General features: G+C 37.2%; 4 protein-coding genes and 1 pseudogene across 5 annotated transcripts; all 5 read right to left on the bottom strand.

The window, feature by feature from the left end:
* The window catches only part of LOC131777441 (melatonin-related receptor-like), a 95976-nt pseudogene extending 78089 nt beyond the window's left edge, over positions 1-17887 (bottom strand).
* On the bottom strand, positions 1631-6683 carry LOC136276794 (uncharacterized). 2 transcript variants are annotated; one of them, XM_066161425.1, is made up of 3 exons: positions 6527-6683; positions 2830-3464; positions 1631-2321 (listed from the first exon to the last, which is right to left on the bottom strand). In XM_066161425.1, the coding sequence occupies exons 1-3, from the start codon at positions 6561-6563 to the stop codon at positions 2142-2144; spliced, it is 852 nt and encodes a 283-aa protein (XP_066017522.1). In that variant the 5' UTR covers positions 6564-6683; the 3' UTR covers positions 1631-2141. The 2 variants fall into 2 exon arrangements, with proteins under 2 accessions (XP_066017522.1, XP_058949515.2); XM_059093532.2 differs by lacking the exon at positions 6527-6683 and adding an exon at positions 5238-5303 and having other exon boundaries at positions 2830-3475.
* On the bottom strand, positions 7566-9275 carry LOC131777196 (L-selectin-like). The gene is given in 4 exon segments (XM_066161769.1): positions 7566-7623; positions 7625-7667; positions 8032-8463; positions 9200-9275. Coding segments are annotated over 4 exon segments (609 nt in total).
* On the bottom strand, positions 15276-16589 carry LOC131777415 (melatonin-related receptor-like). The gene has a single exon (XM_059093714.2). The coding sequence runs from the start codon at positions 16587-16589 to the stop codon at positions 15573-15575; it is 1017 nt and encodes a 338-aa protein (XP_058949697.2). The 3' UTR covers positions 15276-15572.
* Positions 17888-18559: 672 nt separating the features above from the next.
* On the bottom strand, positions 18560-19528 carry LOC131777169 (melatonin receptor type 1A-like). Its single transcript, XM_066161768.1, has one exon. It carries the CDS (start codon positions 19526-19528, stop codon positions 18560-18562), a length of 969 nt encoding a protein of 322 aa, XP_066017865.1.
* Between the last annotated feature and the right edge of the window lie 272 nt (positions 19529-19800).

The raw sequence follows: 19800 nt of genomic DNA, 5'->3' as shown, positions 1-19800 counted from the left end.
AGACAGTTTTTAGGCCGCTTGTCAACCAACGTAATGACACTATTGTTTATACAAATTCATTCTGAAACCAATATTTTTCTGTCAACCAAAGTGATTTGAGAGAGAGTAAAGAGAGGATTCATAAGTTATTTATCGGCTTGAGGTAGTGACGGACTTGTTTGCTTTAAAATACTGCCCAGCCGGAAAACGAGGTATATTTATGAAAAATGACAACGAAAGTTGGGATGTACTCGGCGATTCACGAAAGCGTTACCGTGGCCCGTGGGCAGAGATAGGAAAATACTGACCGGGTAAAGAACCAATCAGATTGCAGGATTCGTTACCGTGCCCTCTAAAAAAACAATAAATCGCGTTATGTGACGAGACCAAACAAAGGCTACGAAGGAGACTACAGTGAGCGTGGCACCGATGTATTTTATTTTTGCTCATAATTATTAAGACAATAGAGAAAATAGACCCCGATATACCCGTGTGAGTCTGGATTAATTAGGTTTTTTCTTTCTCTTAAAGTGAAATAATGCGATATTTTCGTTCTTTTGAAAGTTATGAAAATACTAGGAACAGAAAGCGTCCCAGCTCGACCTACCCAACTTAAACAAATAACCCTTGCATGCTACGCATGCCTATGTTTTACAACTGCTGAATATTTATTACAAGGCAATGAAAAGCGATCGAATATTGCCTGCCTTCCCTTCGAAACGATCTGCCATAGACTCATACGCGGAAACCTCCTTTCCTTTCCTTAGTTTTCCAGACTCATATTTTGTCGGATCATCGTCCAGTGTGAGAGCAAAACTAGAGCCGCGTGGGGTAATATCGAATGCGGATGTAAGGGGTTTGTTTTTTTTGGAGCTTTCGTGCGTCGACCTACGTTTCCCCACGGGGGAAAAGCAGCTGGAAACTGAGACTCTTCTTGAAAAATTATACGTGGTATTATAGAAATACCAGAATTGTTGATTCTCAGAAAACAAAAGAGGATTTCGGGCTATTTCAAATAAAAATAATGCCGAGATTTTGTGCTGTTTTCTCTACCGCTTCATTAAAACCAAATGCTAATTTAAGACTTTCGTTTCGCGAGCTGATGACCGCAACATTACCTTACCGCTCAGTTCCTTAGGCTTCTTGGGGTCCCAGTCACTCGAATGAAAGGAAAGTGGTTCTTTACACTTTTACTTCTAATTTTTCTCTTTAATGAGAGGAGGGGGAGGGGAGTGGGCTGACGTTTTGCATTCACTAAACAGGTAAAACGATAGAAATTTCTGAATGCCGCGTACAAAAACTAAGGAGTGAGTGCGAATACTTAAATTTGGATCGGCTTATAATTCAGAATATACGGAAACATTAAGTTTTCTAACATCTTGATCTTCTAAAGAGCTAGCTTTCTTTTTAGAATAGACGAACATTTATACAAATTGCAATAATTTTGTATTTGTATATCATCGTCCTTGGCCAGTTTTAGAAAGGTTCTTTGGTGGGTTTTATAATGGTGTTGAAAAGCCATCTTTAGGTTTTGTCGTTTTTGAATGAAATAGATAGAAATAGATGAAAACCATTTATTAAACCATTTTGTTCATTTATTTATCGAATTTTGTTTTGTTTTTGTTTTTGTATGATACACCATACCGTGGTATTTGAAAACAAAAACATTAAAACAAGTTTTACAACTTGTCACATTGACGCTGCAGTTTAATTCAACGTCATCAAACCTCGGGAATTTATGACTTTATAACTGAATTTTTATTCTTAACTCATCATTTCGACTATGCGTGAAGAGAAAGCTTCCCTCTAGCATGAAACTAAACACCGAGAACATAGTGAATTGAACTATCGAAATGTTTTCCTTCAGTGCGCGCATGCGCGGGACGCTGACTACAAACTTATTCCAACACAAACTTATCCCATATAAGTAATACTGAATTTTGTCGGTTTTGACATGCAAGTGCCTTAAAGGGGCTCATCTAAAGTATTCTGGGTACAGTCCTAGGAAGAAATTTCTGGAAAACTAGTCTGGTATTTATAATGACAAAGCAATTAATTACCGATCACTAACTCTTATTATGGGGTCTGCATACTTGTTTCTTTCAGTTTTGTTTTCATCTCTATGTTTATCATTAAAACATTCCTGAGATAGGAAGCGAGTTTCACTTATGTTCGTCGTCCTTTGTCTCCTCCGGATTCTTCTGTGATATCTTCACGCTTGCTGTCTTGACGGGATCAATTTGGGCGTATACTGTTTGGGGCTGTTCTTTGACAAGCTTTGCACTGTTTTCGCAAGAAATGATCAGATCTGCGTACACAAGGCCACGGTATGGAGCGGGCTTCTACATTGAACATGGAAAAAAGAATAATAACTTATGAGCAGATCGTGAAACAAGAGACATTAAATAACGATAGCAACAGAGTAACGAGGTAAACAAATAAACAAACAAACAACAACAGCAACAAAAACAACATTAAATGAGAAATAAAACACCAAAGATTGTAAACGAATTTGATAAGATAACCGGGTCAGTGTTCCCTTGGTTTGCTTCTGATCAAGGTTTTTTTATTTCAAATTTATTTTTATCAGTTTAGTCTTGTATTTTTTGTTTATTTGTTTGTTGCAGAGGATCCTTTAGACACTTAAGCAAAGATCCAGCTGCTGTGCTCCAGCTGTACGCTTAATTATCATACGTAGACATTATGAATCGAAGAAGTAAACAGACTAAGACTGTTTCCTTAATGAAACAGTGTTGAAGAAGAAACACGTCTTCACGTAAAAAAATCCAACAAATAAAAGCAAAACAAAACAAAAAAGAAACTGTTCTCAGGATTTGTGAGATGTATTACCTGTGGCGGCTTCTTCTTCTTTTTTGTCATGTCAACAGCTGCGTACAAATATTCAGTGTTCCCGCCAGCCTGAGGTGTCTCGCTCCCTGTAGCTTCTGTGTTGTTGTCGAGCCCTGTGTCAGTTTGATGAGACGAACCATTCTCTGGTGTCAGAGACGGGGACTGATCTACGCAGGACGCCCATTGCACAGGTAAACCACTTGTTTCTTCCTGAGGGCGGCCGGCAGTCTTTTCGAGGGCGCTCACTTCAGAACTGGCTCTGCCTTTTCTTTCTTTATGAACAACAGCGTATACATGATCCTTATTTTCTTCTTTTTTATCGCACAAAGCAGGTGGCTGCTGTATTCCTTTCTCACCACTCACCAACACTGTGTTTTCTGGCGCTCTTTCCTGAATATCTGAACATCCCTCGCTTACTGAACTCAACTTTCGATTAGTCTCAATGTTATCATAGCCGCACTCTCTTTTGCAGTCGCTCACTGTTTCGTAGGTGGCCAGCCCAGATTCCGTTCGTGAAAGGGTTAGGTGCACAGTAAGCTCAGCGGAGCTCTGTGTTTGTTGAACAAACACAGGGTCGAGTGATGTCAGTTCAGAGCTCGAAGGCTTCTCGTAGGTGCACATGACACGATCTTCGTCTAAACATCATCTATGACGCAAGAAATTAGGCTTTACTGATATGTTAAAGAAATAAAAGCGCGCTGATTGCATTGTTGAGTTATATAGGCACTTGGGAATTTTTAAGGACACGAGAGAGGTGCGGAGGAGCACGAGCCGCAGGCGAGTGCTTCTCTCACTTCTCGAGGAACAAGCTTTTTTTGGTTCTTTTATAATAATATACGTGAAAAAATTACTCAGTTCTGATTGGTTAAGATAAATGCAGTTTTCAAATAATTCAACGAGGAAGAGCGTTAATTCAGTGCAAAGATCGTAACAACCAGACATTCTGATTGTTCAGTAAACAAAGAAAGTCACAGAAAGCTAATCAAATGCGAGCCTTGGACGTCTTAACATTTGGCTACTCTGAAAATTTGCGAGCGAAACAATGGCTGGCGTTTGAAGTAGGCCTTCTTTCAACACCGCAACAACAATACAACAGCCGGAAAACAACTCTAACAACGAAAACACTGTAAAAACCATTGCTTTTTGGTTGTCGATTTAGAAAAAGTGGTGTTTAGAGAGGGGAATCGTCAAGGCCGAAATGAAAATTACGAGCCGATCCAGCTTAACACTTTGCACGAGCGATTCTACGCCGAAATTAAAACAAACATGGTTTAACCTCGCAAACGACGATTTCATTCCATCGAAAGTGATTAGGACTCAGACTGAAAAATTTCTTGAACTGTTTTGCCGGACTTTCAGCTGTTTTGTGCCTTATAGATGTGAAAATATCATTAAATATTACTGTTTTGATCTTACGCCGTTGTTTTGACCGAATGCACAGGTTTGAATAAATTATTTTTGCACTTGATGCGTGCGCTTTGCTTCTGCGTAATTATGATAAGCTATCTCGTATTTTTTTATATTTATATTATTAATACGTAATCACGTGATTTTTCTGGTGCAATTTGGAATACATAAGCGCTTGTTAATTTTTTCAAAGACTAAAAATTGCACTCGAAATCATGTGATTACGTATTAATATTATATATATATATATATATATATATATAAATACGAAATAGCTTATCATAATTACGCAGAAGCAAAGCGCGCGCATCAAGTGCAAAAATAATTGTGATTACCTATATTAAAATGTATCATGAATTGCGTGCGCTCGTACCGGTGACGTAGGTTGTGTGAATTATATCTCAACAGTGCAATTGCGTGACGTAAGGTGCATGCTCTATGGAAATATAATGAACTCGTTCTGACCAATCACGGCGCGCGCATTTCTCTGAACATTTCATAATGTGCAGTAAATTGCTTATCAAACGCTATCAAATTTGTTTTTGACTTTGATAATTTCTCTAACTAATGTTTTTAGGGTCAGCAGTTTTACATTAAATGACTCAGCAGTTGTAACATCAGTTCATAGTGTCACTGTACACCCTGATACTGCTTATCTTACTTCCGACCTTGTCTCGCTTTTGTAAGGAAGACCATGGTACGCAAAAGACAACTGCCGTGTGTATCTCTAACTTAAGGGCTATTTTTCGCTAACCTGAAGACAGGTGACAACCAGCCAAAACAACACGCCGAAGGGCATCTTATTGCCTCTCTATTTGATCAATTTGTGGCATAGCTTATTTTTCCTTTTTTAACAAATGTTTTAATAGCTTCCGGGGCAGTGGCTTGCCAAATGTAACTGAGAGGCAGAAAAGAAACCTTCTCCTTTTTATAAACCTAATAATCAGCAAAAACTCTTTAAGTGTGCTTAAATACGTATCAGTAATCTAGTGTATACTTACTCATTGTAACATAATTTCCATAGTTATCCCCAAAATCGTGTCACCAATTAATTTTCACCGTCGTTGTCGTTGTTAGTGTTGAAAGAAAATTTAAAAAAATTAAAACTTTTTTTTAAAAATAGGAAACGCAATTGTGTTCTTTCCAGTGAAGGGTTTTAGTCAAGGGTCAAGGGTGAAATGTCAAGGGTTTAAAAATTTCCTAATTTATTGATTGATTTATTTCTTTGCTCATTTAAAATGTATTATTATATCATTCCTTGTATCCCGTGGTCGTGAGATTTCCCACCTTTCTCCAAGTGTCAGCAATACCAGGATGTTAGCTCTCGTTTCCTCTTTTCAGCGCTTTCTCGCATTCTCCTATTTCACTTGCGTGTGTTTCAGTGAGTTATTCGTAATGGAGGGTTTTTTGTCAGCATTCTCCCTTCTAAATAATGTTTGTTGGAAGTCTAAATATTTCCTTTAAAAGACCTTCAGCTTTGCTCAGAGAACATTGGAAACGCTCGAATGGCTAACAGAAAGGAGCGGGGGAATTTAACGACAACAAGATACAAAAAATGTTTCTTTAAAACTATAAATACGTGATTCTCAGAATTTCGCGAAGTCGATCAGAGGAAACTTAACGCGTTATAGAAGAAATTTGGATCGTACCTGCAAAAATAAAAAACGGCGTAAAAATACGACTGCGACGCAGGTAGAGGGGAAGCGGAAGTCAGACACTGATTACTCACTGATAGCTCGAAATTTGCTCTTGTTTTGAAGTCCATGGTCCAAAACACTTAAACTATATAGATTAATTTTTTTTCTCTAACATACTGCAGCCGTCGAAAACTGTCACCAAAGAGGTCTCCTGACCGCTGAAAGAACCGCCATAAATAACCAAGTTTTGTTTTGCGTGATCCGGGCGCGAATGTCTACAAATTGTTAAACCTCTTGCGCTCGAGGAAACATAAGTAATAATGAACAATTAAATATATCTTTGACATATTTTGAATCCTCGCCCCTAAATATTTTCCCCTCGACCCTCGACAAAAACCTACACTTTGTTCTTTTCGAAGCATTGTCAAAAAGTAAACGATACAATAAAGCTTAAACTGCTGCGATTATTGGAAGGACATTTTATATGGAATTTAAGTACATGCTCTTTTGCACAGTTGACTGATTACATGGATAACTCAAGGTAAAAAGTAAAGAAGACGAAAGTAATGTAAAGACACACGAAAAGATTTGTTCCCCATGATAGACAAAAAGTTAGATACGAAACAAATGACAACACAGCGAAAGGCACTTACATTGTTTATCGTGGCTCCGACATCTGCGAAAGAACATAAGTCCGAAAGCGACTACAAGGAGCAGAATGAAAATGGCCAGTAGCACCACAACAATCACAACCAGGTTAGGTTCGCTAGCATGTACATCGTCTGCCAAGGGATGTTCAGTGACGGTATTTCCTGACATGACCCCTTATTTGATATATTAAAGAAGAGGTTGTTTCAGATAAGGCACGGAACCAAACGTTCCGGATGCAACTTTTTAAAAATAGTAAAATGACTTTGATGAATTAAATCCATGTGTTAGCATTCTCGATACAAATTCAACGTTGCTCTCATCTATGAAAATTATACAAATACAATAAAGTCAATAAAATGATGATGATAATGATGGTGGTAACTAATAACAGAACAGACAAAGGAACAAAACGCATGGAAGTTGAAAAACTGGTAATAAATTTTATGTTTCTATTTTTTAAAGGTTCTTTTCTGTATCTCATACCTGTGCTTTGATGATTGCCCATCCATTTTTAAGGGAAGCGCAAATTAACAGTAACAGTGTGGTACGAATTTATTTTACATGGGAAAATTACATAAATAAATAAATAAATCTTTGCATAAAAAATGGTAATGACCAAAAAAAAAGGCGGATAAGCTTTTACCTGTTGTCGCAGTTGTAGATGGTTCTTTTAGCCGAGCAGTTGTCGATGCTTGGGATCCATCAGTCAGTCCTAAATTAAAGAGGGACACAAAACCAAAGTTAGTAAATCACTATTAGCATTTTCAATAAAAATTCAACGTTTTTCTAACATATAAAAATTGTACAAATACTTGTAGATAATAACAATGATAATGCTCACAAAAGTGGTAAATAACAACAAACCTGAACAAAGAACCAATTTTTTTTTTCTATTTGTTTAAGGTTTGTCTGTTCTTTTTCTACTTACATATATGTATAAAGTTAAAGTTAACTTGAAGACTTGCAGGAGTTTTAAAGAATAAGTCGGAGGAAGTTATGCCACTTAACTTGATTTATATTTACATTTAACACTGATTCAAGTCATCGTCTAGACATATTTGTTAGATGGGTCAAGCCTTCAACAGTTACAACGCCAATACTTACCTGTTATGGTGGATGCTGTCGCTTTCGCTGATTTTTTCTCTAGACAAGAATATGAAAATTCACTTATCATTGTAATTTTGTGATTTTATATCCTATTTTAAATGGAGCGCAAAGCAATTGTAACAGTGTGGTATCTATATATGATAAAAAGACAAACAAATAAATAAAAACTAATAAATAGATATATTGAAATAATTTGACCAACTGTATAACAAGAAGTCCTTATTGGCTCACTATTAGGATCCAAAGTGACTTCACGGTCTATCTAGTGTTTATACTATGTTATCTAATCTTTTTAGCTTTCTTCCTCGGTGTAACTGACTTTCAAGAGAAGGACCGGGCCGTAATACGATTTACTTATTATTATTCTAAGTTTCGTGTAATGTGAATAAGGGTCTATTACCTCCTCCACCTCTAGATTCACATATGAATCCTGATTTGGCGTGGGCTGAAGTACAGCTGAAATCATTGTAGCGCCCAAAGTCTTTAAGGTAGTCTTTGTACATTTGCGCGCAGTTCTCTACACCATTTTTGCCGTTAGGTTCTCTTGTTGCCCAGGGCCAATCTCCTTTATTGGACGCATTGACTGTGCTGTTATCACTTAACCATCTCCACCTTCCAGTTGATTTATCTTTCCTCAAACCTATGAAGTATTGAATGGTACTCTTGTTTTGGATGGTTTTCTTCAGGAATTCCCATTCTGCACGACTCTCAATCGAAACAAGGTTAGATCTAGACTTTTCACAGTGTTTTTTGCTTCCATCCCAGCTGTAGCTTTTACCACTAATGTTGCCATAGAAAATGTAGCTGGAACCATTGAAGGACTCCACGGGAGCTGAATGTACAATTGAACAAAGACACACCCTATCCATTAACTGTTGGCCTTATCAGTCGATAACACCTTGGGAGCAAGTTTAGAAGCAGAAACAAACTGCTGTAACACTAATATTCTTTGGAGTAAAATAGCATTCAAACCAGCGTATGTGAACGTTTATTCGATTGTATTCGAATGTATTCAGCACTTTTTTAACGCTATGGAATGGATCCAAATCGCAATTAATTTATTGTTTTCCTTGTTTTGTTTTGCATTTTGTTTCTTGTTTTGTTTTTATTTGTTGTTGTTGTTGTCTTTTGTTTGTTATGCGATTAGCTTCATACGAAGAATATTTGCCCCATTTTCAAAGTTCCACTCTTTACCGATCTGTCGACTGAGTATTCCTCTTAGTACATTTTAGGTTTATTTTCATGTTGGATCCTAAGCGGTAATGTGTGGAACAAGCACAGTGCCTGTTGTGCTTTAATTTTATTGAACTATTTTTTCAACTAGTTCACCTAAACAATACAAAACCTTAATTTCGGCTTTTTTTTACCAAAAAAATGGCTGCACCGATTGTAAATTTAAAATGGTTTCGTGGTGTCTGAGTACATTGCGATATCTATAGTGCAGTGGGCACTATTTGTCCGACCAATTACAGTACCATCCTTTTTTCTTTTAACAAGCAAGCATACTTGATAATCAGCTTTCGAAAAGAAAAAAAAGATGTAGATGTTAGTCTAAACATTGTGCTTACCAGGATCTCTCTTTGCGTAAACGGTTCTAGTTAGCACAAGAAGAGCAGAATATATCAGAAAACACACTTTCTCCATTTCAACAAACAACTGTCTCCCACAGTGTTCTCAAGATTTAAAAACAAAAATGTTTGCAAATCGCAGTATGATATGTGTATCAGGCCCTTCAGTTGCGCAATTGTAATTTCGTCCAAGTCGAGCTAAGACAAGACTGTCAAAACCAAACACACGCACGTGTATCAAGCACGAATGTAGCTTTACTCTTTCAGCATCTGAACATAATCTTCGTTTTCCTCTATGATTAGCAACTTATTTTTCAGTTTTAAAATTAGTTCTCGTAAATCAGCTTTATCTCCTTTTTCTACAGTTTTCTTCAGAGCTCATCAGCATAAACATTGTTGTGTTTAGCCTGAAAAGAGTCTGAATTTTCACAGACTACTTTTAGCAGTTTCTATTTAATTTCTATTGTTGGATAAAAATGAAAGTTCTTTTTAAGCACTGACTGATAAAAAATAAGAGTACTTTCGATGTAGACGCTTTAATGACATTTACGATTATTACTAGACCTTTTTTATTTTGATATATACATATATATTTTTCAATTTTCAGGGGTAAATGTTTGAACACTGAATGAAGGGTGGCAGTTTGGCTGAAAACGTTGCATTTGCAAGACTATTTCTCAAAAATTCAATTTTACAGCTTGCCAAGATAGTAAGTAGGTACTAATTATTCAAGGCTTTCAAGTTTAACTTGTATTGCGGGAGACCATTGTCTTGATCATTTTGTGTACGATCGAGCCCTTTCTTCATCCAGTGTCAAGTAATTAGTAATTCTTTGGATGTTAACAGTTGCGGTTTTACACAATTACCTAGCCTGCACTGGGGGGCGTCTTACTAATGCGAAGTAACATTATAAGCTCGCGATCGTTTTAAGCTAGCGATCGTTTATCCGACCGGCCATGTTTGAATTGGAGTTCGAGTGGACGGTGGGAGTAGGTGGGGCAGGGGAAGGGCAAAAAGACGCCTGCACGAAGAGGCTGTTAAAATGCCAAACGTCCCCTGATTAGTTGAGATTTCACTGACTACTTTTAGCACTTTCTATTCAATTCTACAGTACTCTGCTGGAAAAAACTGAAAGTTCCGTTGAAGCACTGACTGAGAAAAAATAAGAGTACTTTCGATGTAGACGCTTTAATGACGTTTACGGTTATTACTTGACCTTTTTTTTTTTTTTTTTTCGAGCAGGAAACCATCAAAATGAGTTAGATTAAAAACCGAAAGCACTGTCTTCCGACAAAAACAAACACACGTAAAGCTAATGAGTGAAACAGTGAGGCATTTTTTTAGCTAGGAAAGAAATGGCTTCGGAAAACCCCCTACGCAATCCAAAATACGAGCTGATATTTCTTGCACTCTCATAATAGTTTCCAAACGAAAATCCTTGAGTAAGCTGCCGTTAATCTATTTGACAATTTTATTCCATTAGATCGTAGACGATACTTAGAAGCAACAAACAACTGCACTCGAAGATTTACCTGCCATAATGTGTTTGATGCAAACTAGCATACACTGGTGAAACGGTGTGGCTGTTTTTTTCATCAACAAGAAAATGGCTTCACCAAAACGTTCTCTGCTGACGCAAATACAGGTTCTTATTTGCCGCACTCTATACCCTCCAAATGTCAATTCGTGAGAGTAGCTACCGTTAATCCGATCGAAGAAGCTTACTCCATTTGATCATGGAAAATACGTTGAAGCGGACAAACGGCAACTACGTTCGAAATTTTTCCGTCATTATTTCCCTTATAAGAACCATCACCTGAAATGTCATGCTTCTCCAAAAGCCAGTTGGCAACACGGTCAGTTAATCCGTTCCAGAAACCAGTGTAGAAATTGCTTCTTTTTGTTCCGATTTTAGTGCGCGAGACATTTTAAATTCCGTGCTTGCTCGAGAGCGAAATCGAAACTAATAACTTCTCAATCAGAGTTCGCCATCTTTCCCTTTGTCCAGAAAGAGCAATGTATCAATATCACAGGCAGCTGATGTTATGAATACATAAAAGACAGATCTAAAGCTACTTTTGCAATTTTGCCATTCTCGAAGACATCTTTTGTCTTTTGAATTCATGTCTCTTCTCACGACGTCCTTCAGCGTTTCAGCAGCATAATGATATGATCACGTTCAGTCTGAATCGTGTCTTTGTTTTCTGAAACTTCCTCTGGCATTTTTTTTAATTAAAGTGGCTGACTTAATTATTAGGCTAATGAAGAGAAGTTTCGTTTGAGCAAGGACTGACAAAAACAGGAAGAAGTTCCATGTAAACATTTTTAAAGCATCTCAATATGATTTAAGTTCAGTAAAGTTACCGTAACTCTTGAAATTATTTTATTCGACAAATTTTCTAGAAATATTTGTTTGTTTTCGTTTTCATCGAAGTTAATGTTCGGGGCCAAGTCAAGAAAGCATTTGAGCTGAACGATTTGTTTTTTATATTCTTCAGGTAGTCCATGATTTCTTAATGCTGTGTTCGTCATAAACGATTCATCGAGGGGAATGGACTGGCCATGGTGTTATTTCTTTGTCAAAGAAACTACCCTCTCCGCCCCGACGTTGAATTTATGGCTTACGCAATTGTACATTCTGATACATGCATGTGCGTTTAATATAAAGGGAGCCGCGTCTTAGGATTGGAACTGAGGCGCCTGATATCTATATCATGATGCGATTCACTAATCGGTGTCGACAAGTCTTGTATTTTTGCGGTATTTCGAGGTATCCTTGCGCTATGGGAAACTATATATGCAAATAATTATTCTGCTAAGTACACTTCCAAGGTTGATAGCTCTATAAGTGGTTTACTATTTAAGTATGTTACCTGGTCAAAAAAACCAGATGCCTCGGAATCGGGCAACTCGAATTTTACTTTACTTAATTGATTTGATAACTCTACAAACAGTCATGAAAGTTTCAAATTACCGGTAGGCTTCTTACAGTTTTCATAACTCAGGGTAATGGTAAAACATTGTTCAACTGATTTTTCAAATTTCTTCGGAAAAACTACGCTAATTATGTGCAAAATAAATTTCTATAAAAGCTTCGCAGACACAGCAGCCTTTACATTGTGCGCTTTAGCTGATTCTATTGTGTATCCATCAATTATATTTACATTTCAATTTATTCTCATCACTTGTCTGGTTGATATTGTATTGATACCGTAAGGAGAAATTCTGTCTTGGTCACTTGTGGGAGTTAAAGGGTTAAAGACATTCTCCACCGGAGAGGGATATGACATTAGAAATTGTTAATGTTATCTCGGACGCACTCTTTTTTGCAGTCGCTCACTGTTTCGAAGGTGGCCAGCCCAGATTCAGTTCGTTAAAGGGTTAGATGAACTGTAAGCTCAGCGGAGCTCTATGTATTTTTAGCCAAATGCAGGGTTGAGTGGTGATGTCTTTTCAGAGCTCGGAGGCTTCTAGTAGGTGGATATAACTCGATCTTTGTCTAAACGCGATCCATGATACATGAAATTAGGCTTCATCAAAATTTTATGTAATAAATTGTTTATTCAAATTTCTTTTTTTTTACTCTGATAATTTTTCTACCTACTGCTTTAGGGATCAGCAGTTTTCCTTTTATTTACTCAGCCGCTGTAGCATCAGTTCATCTTTTCACTTTACACCCTGGCACTGCATTATATTATTTATGACCATACTTCAATCTCAGAACCTCGCTTTTGTAAGGAGGACCATGATACGCAAAAGATAACTACCATGTGTATCTCTAACTTAAGGACTATTTTTCGCTGTCCTGGAGACAGGCAACAACCAGCCAAAGCGACACGTCTAAGGGCATTTCATTGCCTCTCTATTTGATCAATTTCTTGCGTTGCTTATTTTTCCCTTTGGTAACAAATTCTTCAATAGCTTCCGGGACAGTGGTTTGCCAGACGTAACTGAGAGGCGGAAAGAAAATCGTTTTCTTCTAATATACTCAATGATAAGCAAAAATTCTGAAAGTGTACATAAATATGTATCAGTTATCTAGTGTATACTTACTTAATGTAACATAATCTCGACAGTAATCCCCAAAATCGTGTCACCAATTAATTTTCATCATTGTCGTCGTTTTTACGTGTTGACAGAAAATAACAAAATTAAAAAAAAAATAGGAAAGGTAAGTATGTTCTTTTGAGTGTAGGTTTTGGTGGAGGGTCCGGGGTAAAATGCCAGGGTTTCAAAAAAATTCCAGATCGATTAATTAATTCATTTTTATATTTATTTAGAATTCATAAATATATCATTACTTGTATCTCGTGATCGTAAGACAAAAATACCAGGATGTTAGCTCTTTCGTTTTCTCTCTTCAGCACTTTCTCGCATTCTCCTATTTCACTTACGCGTGTTTCAGTGATTTATTCATAACGGAGAATTTTTGACAGCGTTCTTCTTTCAAAATAATCTCTGATGGAGGTCTTTTAATACTTCCGTTGAAAAGACTTTGCTCGGAGAAAGTTAATAAAAATCCTCCCAAAAGTAAAAACCACGACTTCATGAACCTCTATATAAGTCCCTTGGGCTAATAAGAGGAAACCCGCGAAAGGCAAAGAGAAAAGAGTAGGAAATTTTGCGACCACAAGATACAAAATATGTTTATTTAAAACTACAAATACGTGATTCACAGAACTTCACGAAGTCAAACGTAGGAAACTTAAAGCGTTATAGACGAAATTTACATCGCACATATAAAAAAGCGGCGTAAAATTACTACTGCAACGCAGTTAGGGGGGAATGGGAAGTGAGACACCGATAACTCACTGGTAGCTCGATGTTTGCTCTTGTTGTGAAGCCCATGGTCCAAATCCCTTTTTTTATTTATTTATTTTCTCTGAAATACCTCAGCCGTCGAAATTCATCACCAAAAGGATCTCTTGACCGCTGAAACAGCCACCATAAATGACCAAGTTTTGTTTTGCGTGATCCAGGCGCGAATGTCGACAAATTTATGAACCTCGTTGCGCTCGAGGAAAAATAAGTAAAAATAAAGATTAAATAAATAAATCGTTATGAATGTTTTGGATTGGTTGGATTTTAAGGATTTTGATTGGTTGGATTTGACTGATTACATGGATAACTCAAATTAAAAAGTAAAGGAGACTAGAGTTAATATGCAAAGACACATGAAAAGGAAAATTCCCCATAATAGACCAAAATTTAGATATGAAACAAATGAAAACACAGTGAAAGGCGCTTATATTGTTTATGGTCGCTCCGATGTCTTCGAAAGAACATAAGTCCGAAAGCGACTACAAGGATCAGAATAAAAATGGCCAGTAGCACCACAACAATCACAATCAGGTTAGGTTTGCTAGCATGTACATCGTCTGCCAAGGGATATTCAGTGACAGTATTCTCAAACGTGACCCCTTAATTTCGATAAAATGTGTAGCTGCTGAAAGGCAAAATTATATTACAGATCAGATCGTAGGAGTTCAACGGCGTCAAAACATGGCGAAGCAGTTCAAGTACTTTAATTGGTACTTTTCACATCGTATCTCTTCTGTTTGTGACATCTTTGAACAAAGAAAACATTGCAAATATTGTTGAAAATAGCTTTTCTTTCTTAGTTCTATGATTTTCAATAACTTTTAACAATTTCAAGTTTAATATCTCGCTGAAGAACAGCTTTGCTACACGACATCTCGAGCCCAAAAAAATGTTTAATTTTAATCGATTCGCATGCCTTTTTGTATGTTACCTCACCTGCCCTGTTTGTCATTCAAATTAAAATGACAGTTGATAAAAAGAAAAAATTTAAATCAATAAGCGGAATGAAATGACTGGAAGGGAAATCTTGGTTTCAGGTTTCTGTTTGGGAAACGCATTAAAGACATTTGGGGAAGAAATCATTTTTACTCAAAGCAATCTTTATTTCTATATCTCTAAGTGATAATATCATTCAGTGAGCCACCATTGATTGAAATATCTATAAGTTAAATTGCAGAGATGCAGTATATATATATATATATATTTATATACACATCATAAAACAGCTTTACAAATATAGTTTCAGCATGAGTAATTGGCAGTAATTAGCATAACACCAGCACCAACTATCATAATTTATTCATTACATTTTACTTAAACTCATGAGGGGAAATAAAAATTTAGAGGGCTGAACCTTTTGTCGAAGAAATTTCAATAATCCTTTGTTAGATCTGATACGGTTTTATGTTCGTTTGTAATCTTTCTGGGATTGTACTGAGAATCAGTATCATATAATTTTAGGCTATTTGTCAGAGCTAGCCATCTAAATTTGTTTCTGTTTGTGCGGATAGATATCTTCCACAATCCGCGATTCCTTATCCCGGGCACATGATCATGAACGCCTATTTGAGGTTGTCACAGGTACTCCAACTTTGAATTTATTGCAAAAACAACATAATTTAGATTTTAAAAGTTTTATGATTTCGCCTTTGAGCTCTCTGTTGAAAACGCCGTATATTATCGGGCTGATGGCGGTAGTGCTACCAACAGCAATGCTATAAAACACGTAAACAAGGCGAGGGGCGAAAAATTGACCAAGAAATACTCCAACTAAATCGATGACATAAAATGGCGTCCAGCAAATCGTGTAACTCAGTACGATAGCAAACAAAAGTTTTGTTACTTTAATTTCCTTCGCTGAAATTCCGCTGCCGCTTCCATTTCCACCTCCATGGTGTCTCAGTAATGCGTTGTGTTCTTTCACTCTTTGGTAAATCTTGAAATAACAACAAGAAATGATAAGATATGGAAGCTGAATGTTAAAGAAACCTGTCAAAAAAGCGTGCACCAGATTCAGCTTCGTCACATCAAAGATGCAGACTCCCTTTCCGGGATGAAATTCAAACTTGTTGCCGAGAAGCATGTAAGACGCAGGAAAATTTCCAGCCAAGATCCATGACACAGCGATCGATATGTAAGCGTTCCTCTTTGTAAAGTACTTGCGATGAAGGTTCGATTTTACCATGAGGAAATATCGATTGATTGCAATTAAGGCCATGGAATATATGGAACCTGTGGCTAACATGGCAGTAATGAATCCTACAAATTGGCAGATAGCGTCACCAAATGTCGGCGTTCCTTTTAATACTACTTCGGGGATGAAAATCCAGATGGATAATGACAACAATAACTCCATCGCACTCAGAGAAGCTACATAAAAGTTAGAGATAGTTCTTAGCGATGGAGTCAGGCTTATGACCAGGAGAACAAGAAAATTCCCGCAGACGCCGATTAAACTTGTTAGCAGAAACACAACCAGTTCTGTGAAAATCTCGGCTTTTGTTCTCGTTGCCAACTGCAAAGTGAACATTTTACTTCGATTTAGCTGAGCTTCGTTGTCTGCAAACATCTCAGTTGGATTCTCCTTTTCTTTTACCAGCCAGGCAAACAAGACTGAGATAACAAGACTGAGATAAAACATTGATAAACGTTATATAAAATATGCAAAGTGTTTCGAGCCATAAGTTACGACAAATGCCTTTAACTTGAAATATATAGGACATTCTTCGTCAGAGAGGAAGAGCGAGGCAATGATTGACCGAAGGAGCGCAATATTGGCATGAAATCAAACATAGGAATTCAGGGAAAAGCTTTCTAGAAGAGCAAACCTTTAGTGAGCGAGGATGCCAGCTGTCTTTTGTAAGAAACCCTATGCGTGAACTCTTTACGCCTCAGGGGTTATGATCTTGGGTTGTTTGCTCATACCTAAATTTAATCACAAAAACAATGACTTAGCGCAACAAGGAACTTAACGCCAATTGTACACGAAGTTAAGGACTATAATTTGCAAGATCATTCACAGAGAAGGACATGACTAAAGCTGTCAGCTGATAGAATCAATTGATTGTTAACTGCCTCTTCCCCAAATGTCTTCTCCAAGTTGTCCATAATAAATGCGACAGTTAGCATAATTATATGTTTTATTTTTCTTTTTCAGTTCTACCTTGGACAGACTACACGCTACTGTCATGCGATTACTATTGTTTTAGGGACGCACAATGGGATCGGAGCAAATTTTTTTCCTTGATATAATTTTTTCTTTCACGTCAATCTGATTGTTCGTCTGTACTTTAAATGACTGGTCGGGAAATGGCCAGACTATGTCATGAGTATTCCGTGAAGTGCGCAAAGTAGTTTTCCTTTCTACGTTTCCTTTTTCTTTTCGTTGATGATTCGCTTGCTCTTTAATTTAACTTACTTTCAATTAAACTTAGATCCTGAAATTGTTTCCGTTAAGTCTTGGGGAACATTACATTTGATCAAATTTCCATAAAGATTTAAGAAATATGTCAAAATGAAAATATGAAGTCCTTTGATTAGCGAGGGTTCTTCGGGAATAGTGAACCCTTGAAAGAGTTATCAACGTACTTTTCTCCTCAAAATAACGACCAAATTTTCATCGTACCAGTTTAGACAAGGAAATCACAGCGCAAAATGTAATGTATATGACATCAAAAGGTTTTCCAGAAACATGTCACTTACCTCAATCGGTTCTTTTAACAGAGGACGTCCTTCGATATCGTTGAACAGTGAAAAGATTGCTTGCCTTTTGGTCAATAACTTCACTTTAACAGAACCATGGATGTTGTCAATTTTTGATGACTTTGAGTTAAAATTCACTCGCTGAACAACAGCTTTCGCTGCGTGAGATCGCTAATCGAAGTACAAGTAATTAATTCGAAACTAAGTTTATTTCACCTGTCGAACATGATTCAAATAGTGCTGACAGTTGGTAAACATGGATGAGAAAACAATTGAGGAAACGAATTAGTTGAAATGGAAATCTAGGTTCAGGTTTCCCCCTGTTTTATAGCTACGATTTACTAAGAGTTTTAATATTCTTTTGTTATTTTATTCTTATATTTCGACTCAGTCGAGGAACAGTTCTTTCTTGCTTAAAGTAATTTATAATTTTAATTTTTCCCTTTTCTTTACCTCTTAACATAGTTACATGATTCACTTAGCTTTCATCAATAGAAATTAGTGGAAGTTGTATTAAATAGATTCAATATGCACAGTCACAGAGTACTTTACCTCGCGGATATAGTTTCAGTACAGACAATTTTAATCGCTATTTGCATAATAAGAACGGCCCACTGTAATGTTTTATTCATCACACACAAATTTCTCTGACTCAGGGGAAATGAAATAATTACACAAAAAAAGCTTGCGAAAAAACACATTAATTAAGAGTCATATTGTTTTTTAATAACTGTCCAATTTTGCACCCGTGAACATTTTTTTCAAAGATCGAGGCCGAGGCTGATTATTTTTTATCTGACATCTTAGTTTCTTTAGTTCTGGGTTGGGTACTTTCGCTCAACGTGGCAGTATTACATGGTTTTTCCTGTTGCCTAACCTAACAATCCTGTTAAACTCCGTTTTAAACTCGCGGTTGAAAAACGCATAAACGACAGGATTCACAGCGCTGTTGACGCCAACCATGTATGAATATAGCTGGTAGACTTGACGAGGGAAACTGTACTTTCCAGTAAACAACTCTGTGGTGTCAACAATCAACACTGGAAGCCAACACAAAACGTAAAAGACAACAACAATGAACAGAAGTCTTGTAACGTTTAGATCTTTGGCAGAAATCCTTGGAGAATTATTGGGTCTGTTATTCAGATTAGCTTTGTGTTTCCGAATTGTTAGAAATATCCTGAAATAACTGGAAGAGATTATGCTAAACGTAAACAAGGCGAATGTCATATTCAAGGCGAGCCCCTCTGCAACACTGACGTCATCGAGGTCATAAATGCAACAGAACTTTCCCGGATGGTAGCGGAAGTTTCCTTTCAACAGGAAGTAAATTGGCCAGACGAAGGCGGCTAGCCAGGCGAGTGACAAAGAAGTCAACACTGATTTCACTTTGAAATACTCTCTGTATAGGTTAGGCCGTACAACTTTGAAATAACGATTTACAGAAGTTAAAGTCAGAATGAAAAGCGACGCTGATCCTAGCGTTGTAGCAGTGTAACCGTGATACGAACATGACGCTTCGCTGTAAGGCCAGCGACCCGCGATCAAAACGCTTAAGGACAACGGCATAACGAGGAATGACATGAGCACATCGGTCAAAGCCAAGGCCGTAATGTAGTAATTTGGCGTGGTGCGCAGGCGTGGATTTCGCTTGACTGCCCATAAAACCAATGCGTTGCCTAGAAACGCAATCAACATCACTATCACCATAGGAAAGCTCTCCAAAGTAATCTGTAACCACCCTCTCTGCAAAAGGGAACGCGATATTTGGAGCGACTGTGAAGAGAGATTGACTGGAACGGGCATTGTAATCTTTCCTAGGCTGCCTCGTGTAAAAAACGTGATTTGTGCAACGGTGGTTGGAAAAAACGTTTTCTGTGCACTGGTGTAGTAAAAAAAATTGTGATTCTCAGCTAGCTATAAAAAAGTCATGATGAAAATAGAAATAATGAAAACAATAAGAATGAGCCGTGAGACCAGACTAAAAATCAAGGCTTACAATAGATCTATAAAAAGGAAGACCTCCACGATTTAACTGGTTTATCTTTAAATTGAAATCCTTAATTCATAGCATAGAG

The sequence above is a fragment of the Pocillopora verrucosa genome, chromosome 14, assembly GCF_036669915.1.
Source record: "Pocillopora verrucosa isolate sample1 chromosome 14, ASM3666991v2, whole genome shotgun sequence".
NCBI lineage: Eukaryota > Metazoa > Cnidaria > Anthozoa > Scleractinia > Pocilloporidae > Pocillopora > Pocillopora verrucosa.
The sequence above is the reverse complement of the archived record's forward strand: the minus strand, read 5'-3'. Positions and strand labels throughout refer to the sequence as shown.

What these genes read in the sequence shown, in the direction of transcription:
- LOC131777415 (XM_059093714.2), bottom strand. Translation starts at nt 16,589, where the DNA reads ATGTTTGCAGACAACGAAGCTCAGCTAAATCGAAGTAAAATGTTCACT.
- LOC136276794 (XM_066161425.1), bottom strand. Translation starts at nt 6,563, where the DNA reads ATGTTCTTTCGCAGATGTCGGAGCCACGATAAACAAT. An exon ending in TCGGAGCCACGATAAACAAT is followed by an intron (nt 3,465 to 6,526) that starts GTAAGTGCCTTT and finishes GATGATGTTTAG; the next exon opens with ACGAAGATCGTGTCATGTGC. An exon ending in AGAAGAAGAAGCCGCCACAG is followed by an intron (nt 2,322 to 2,829) that starts GTAATACATCTC and finishes TGTTCAATGTAG; the next exon opens with AAGCCCGCTCCATACCGTGG.
- LOC131777169 (XM_066161768.1), bottom strand. Translation starts at nt 19,528, where the DNA reads ATGCCCGTTCCAGTCAATCTCTCTTCACAGTCGCTCCAAATATCGCGT.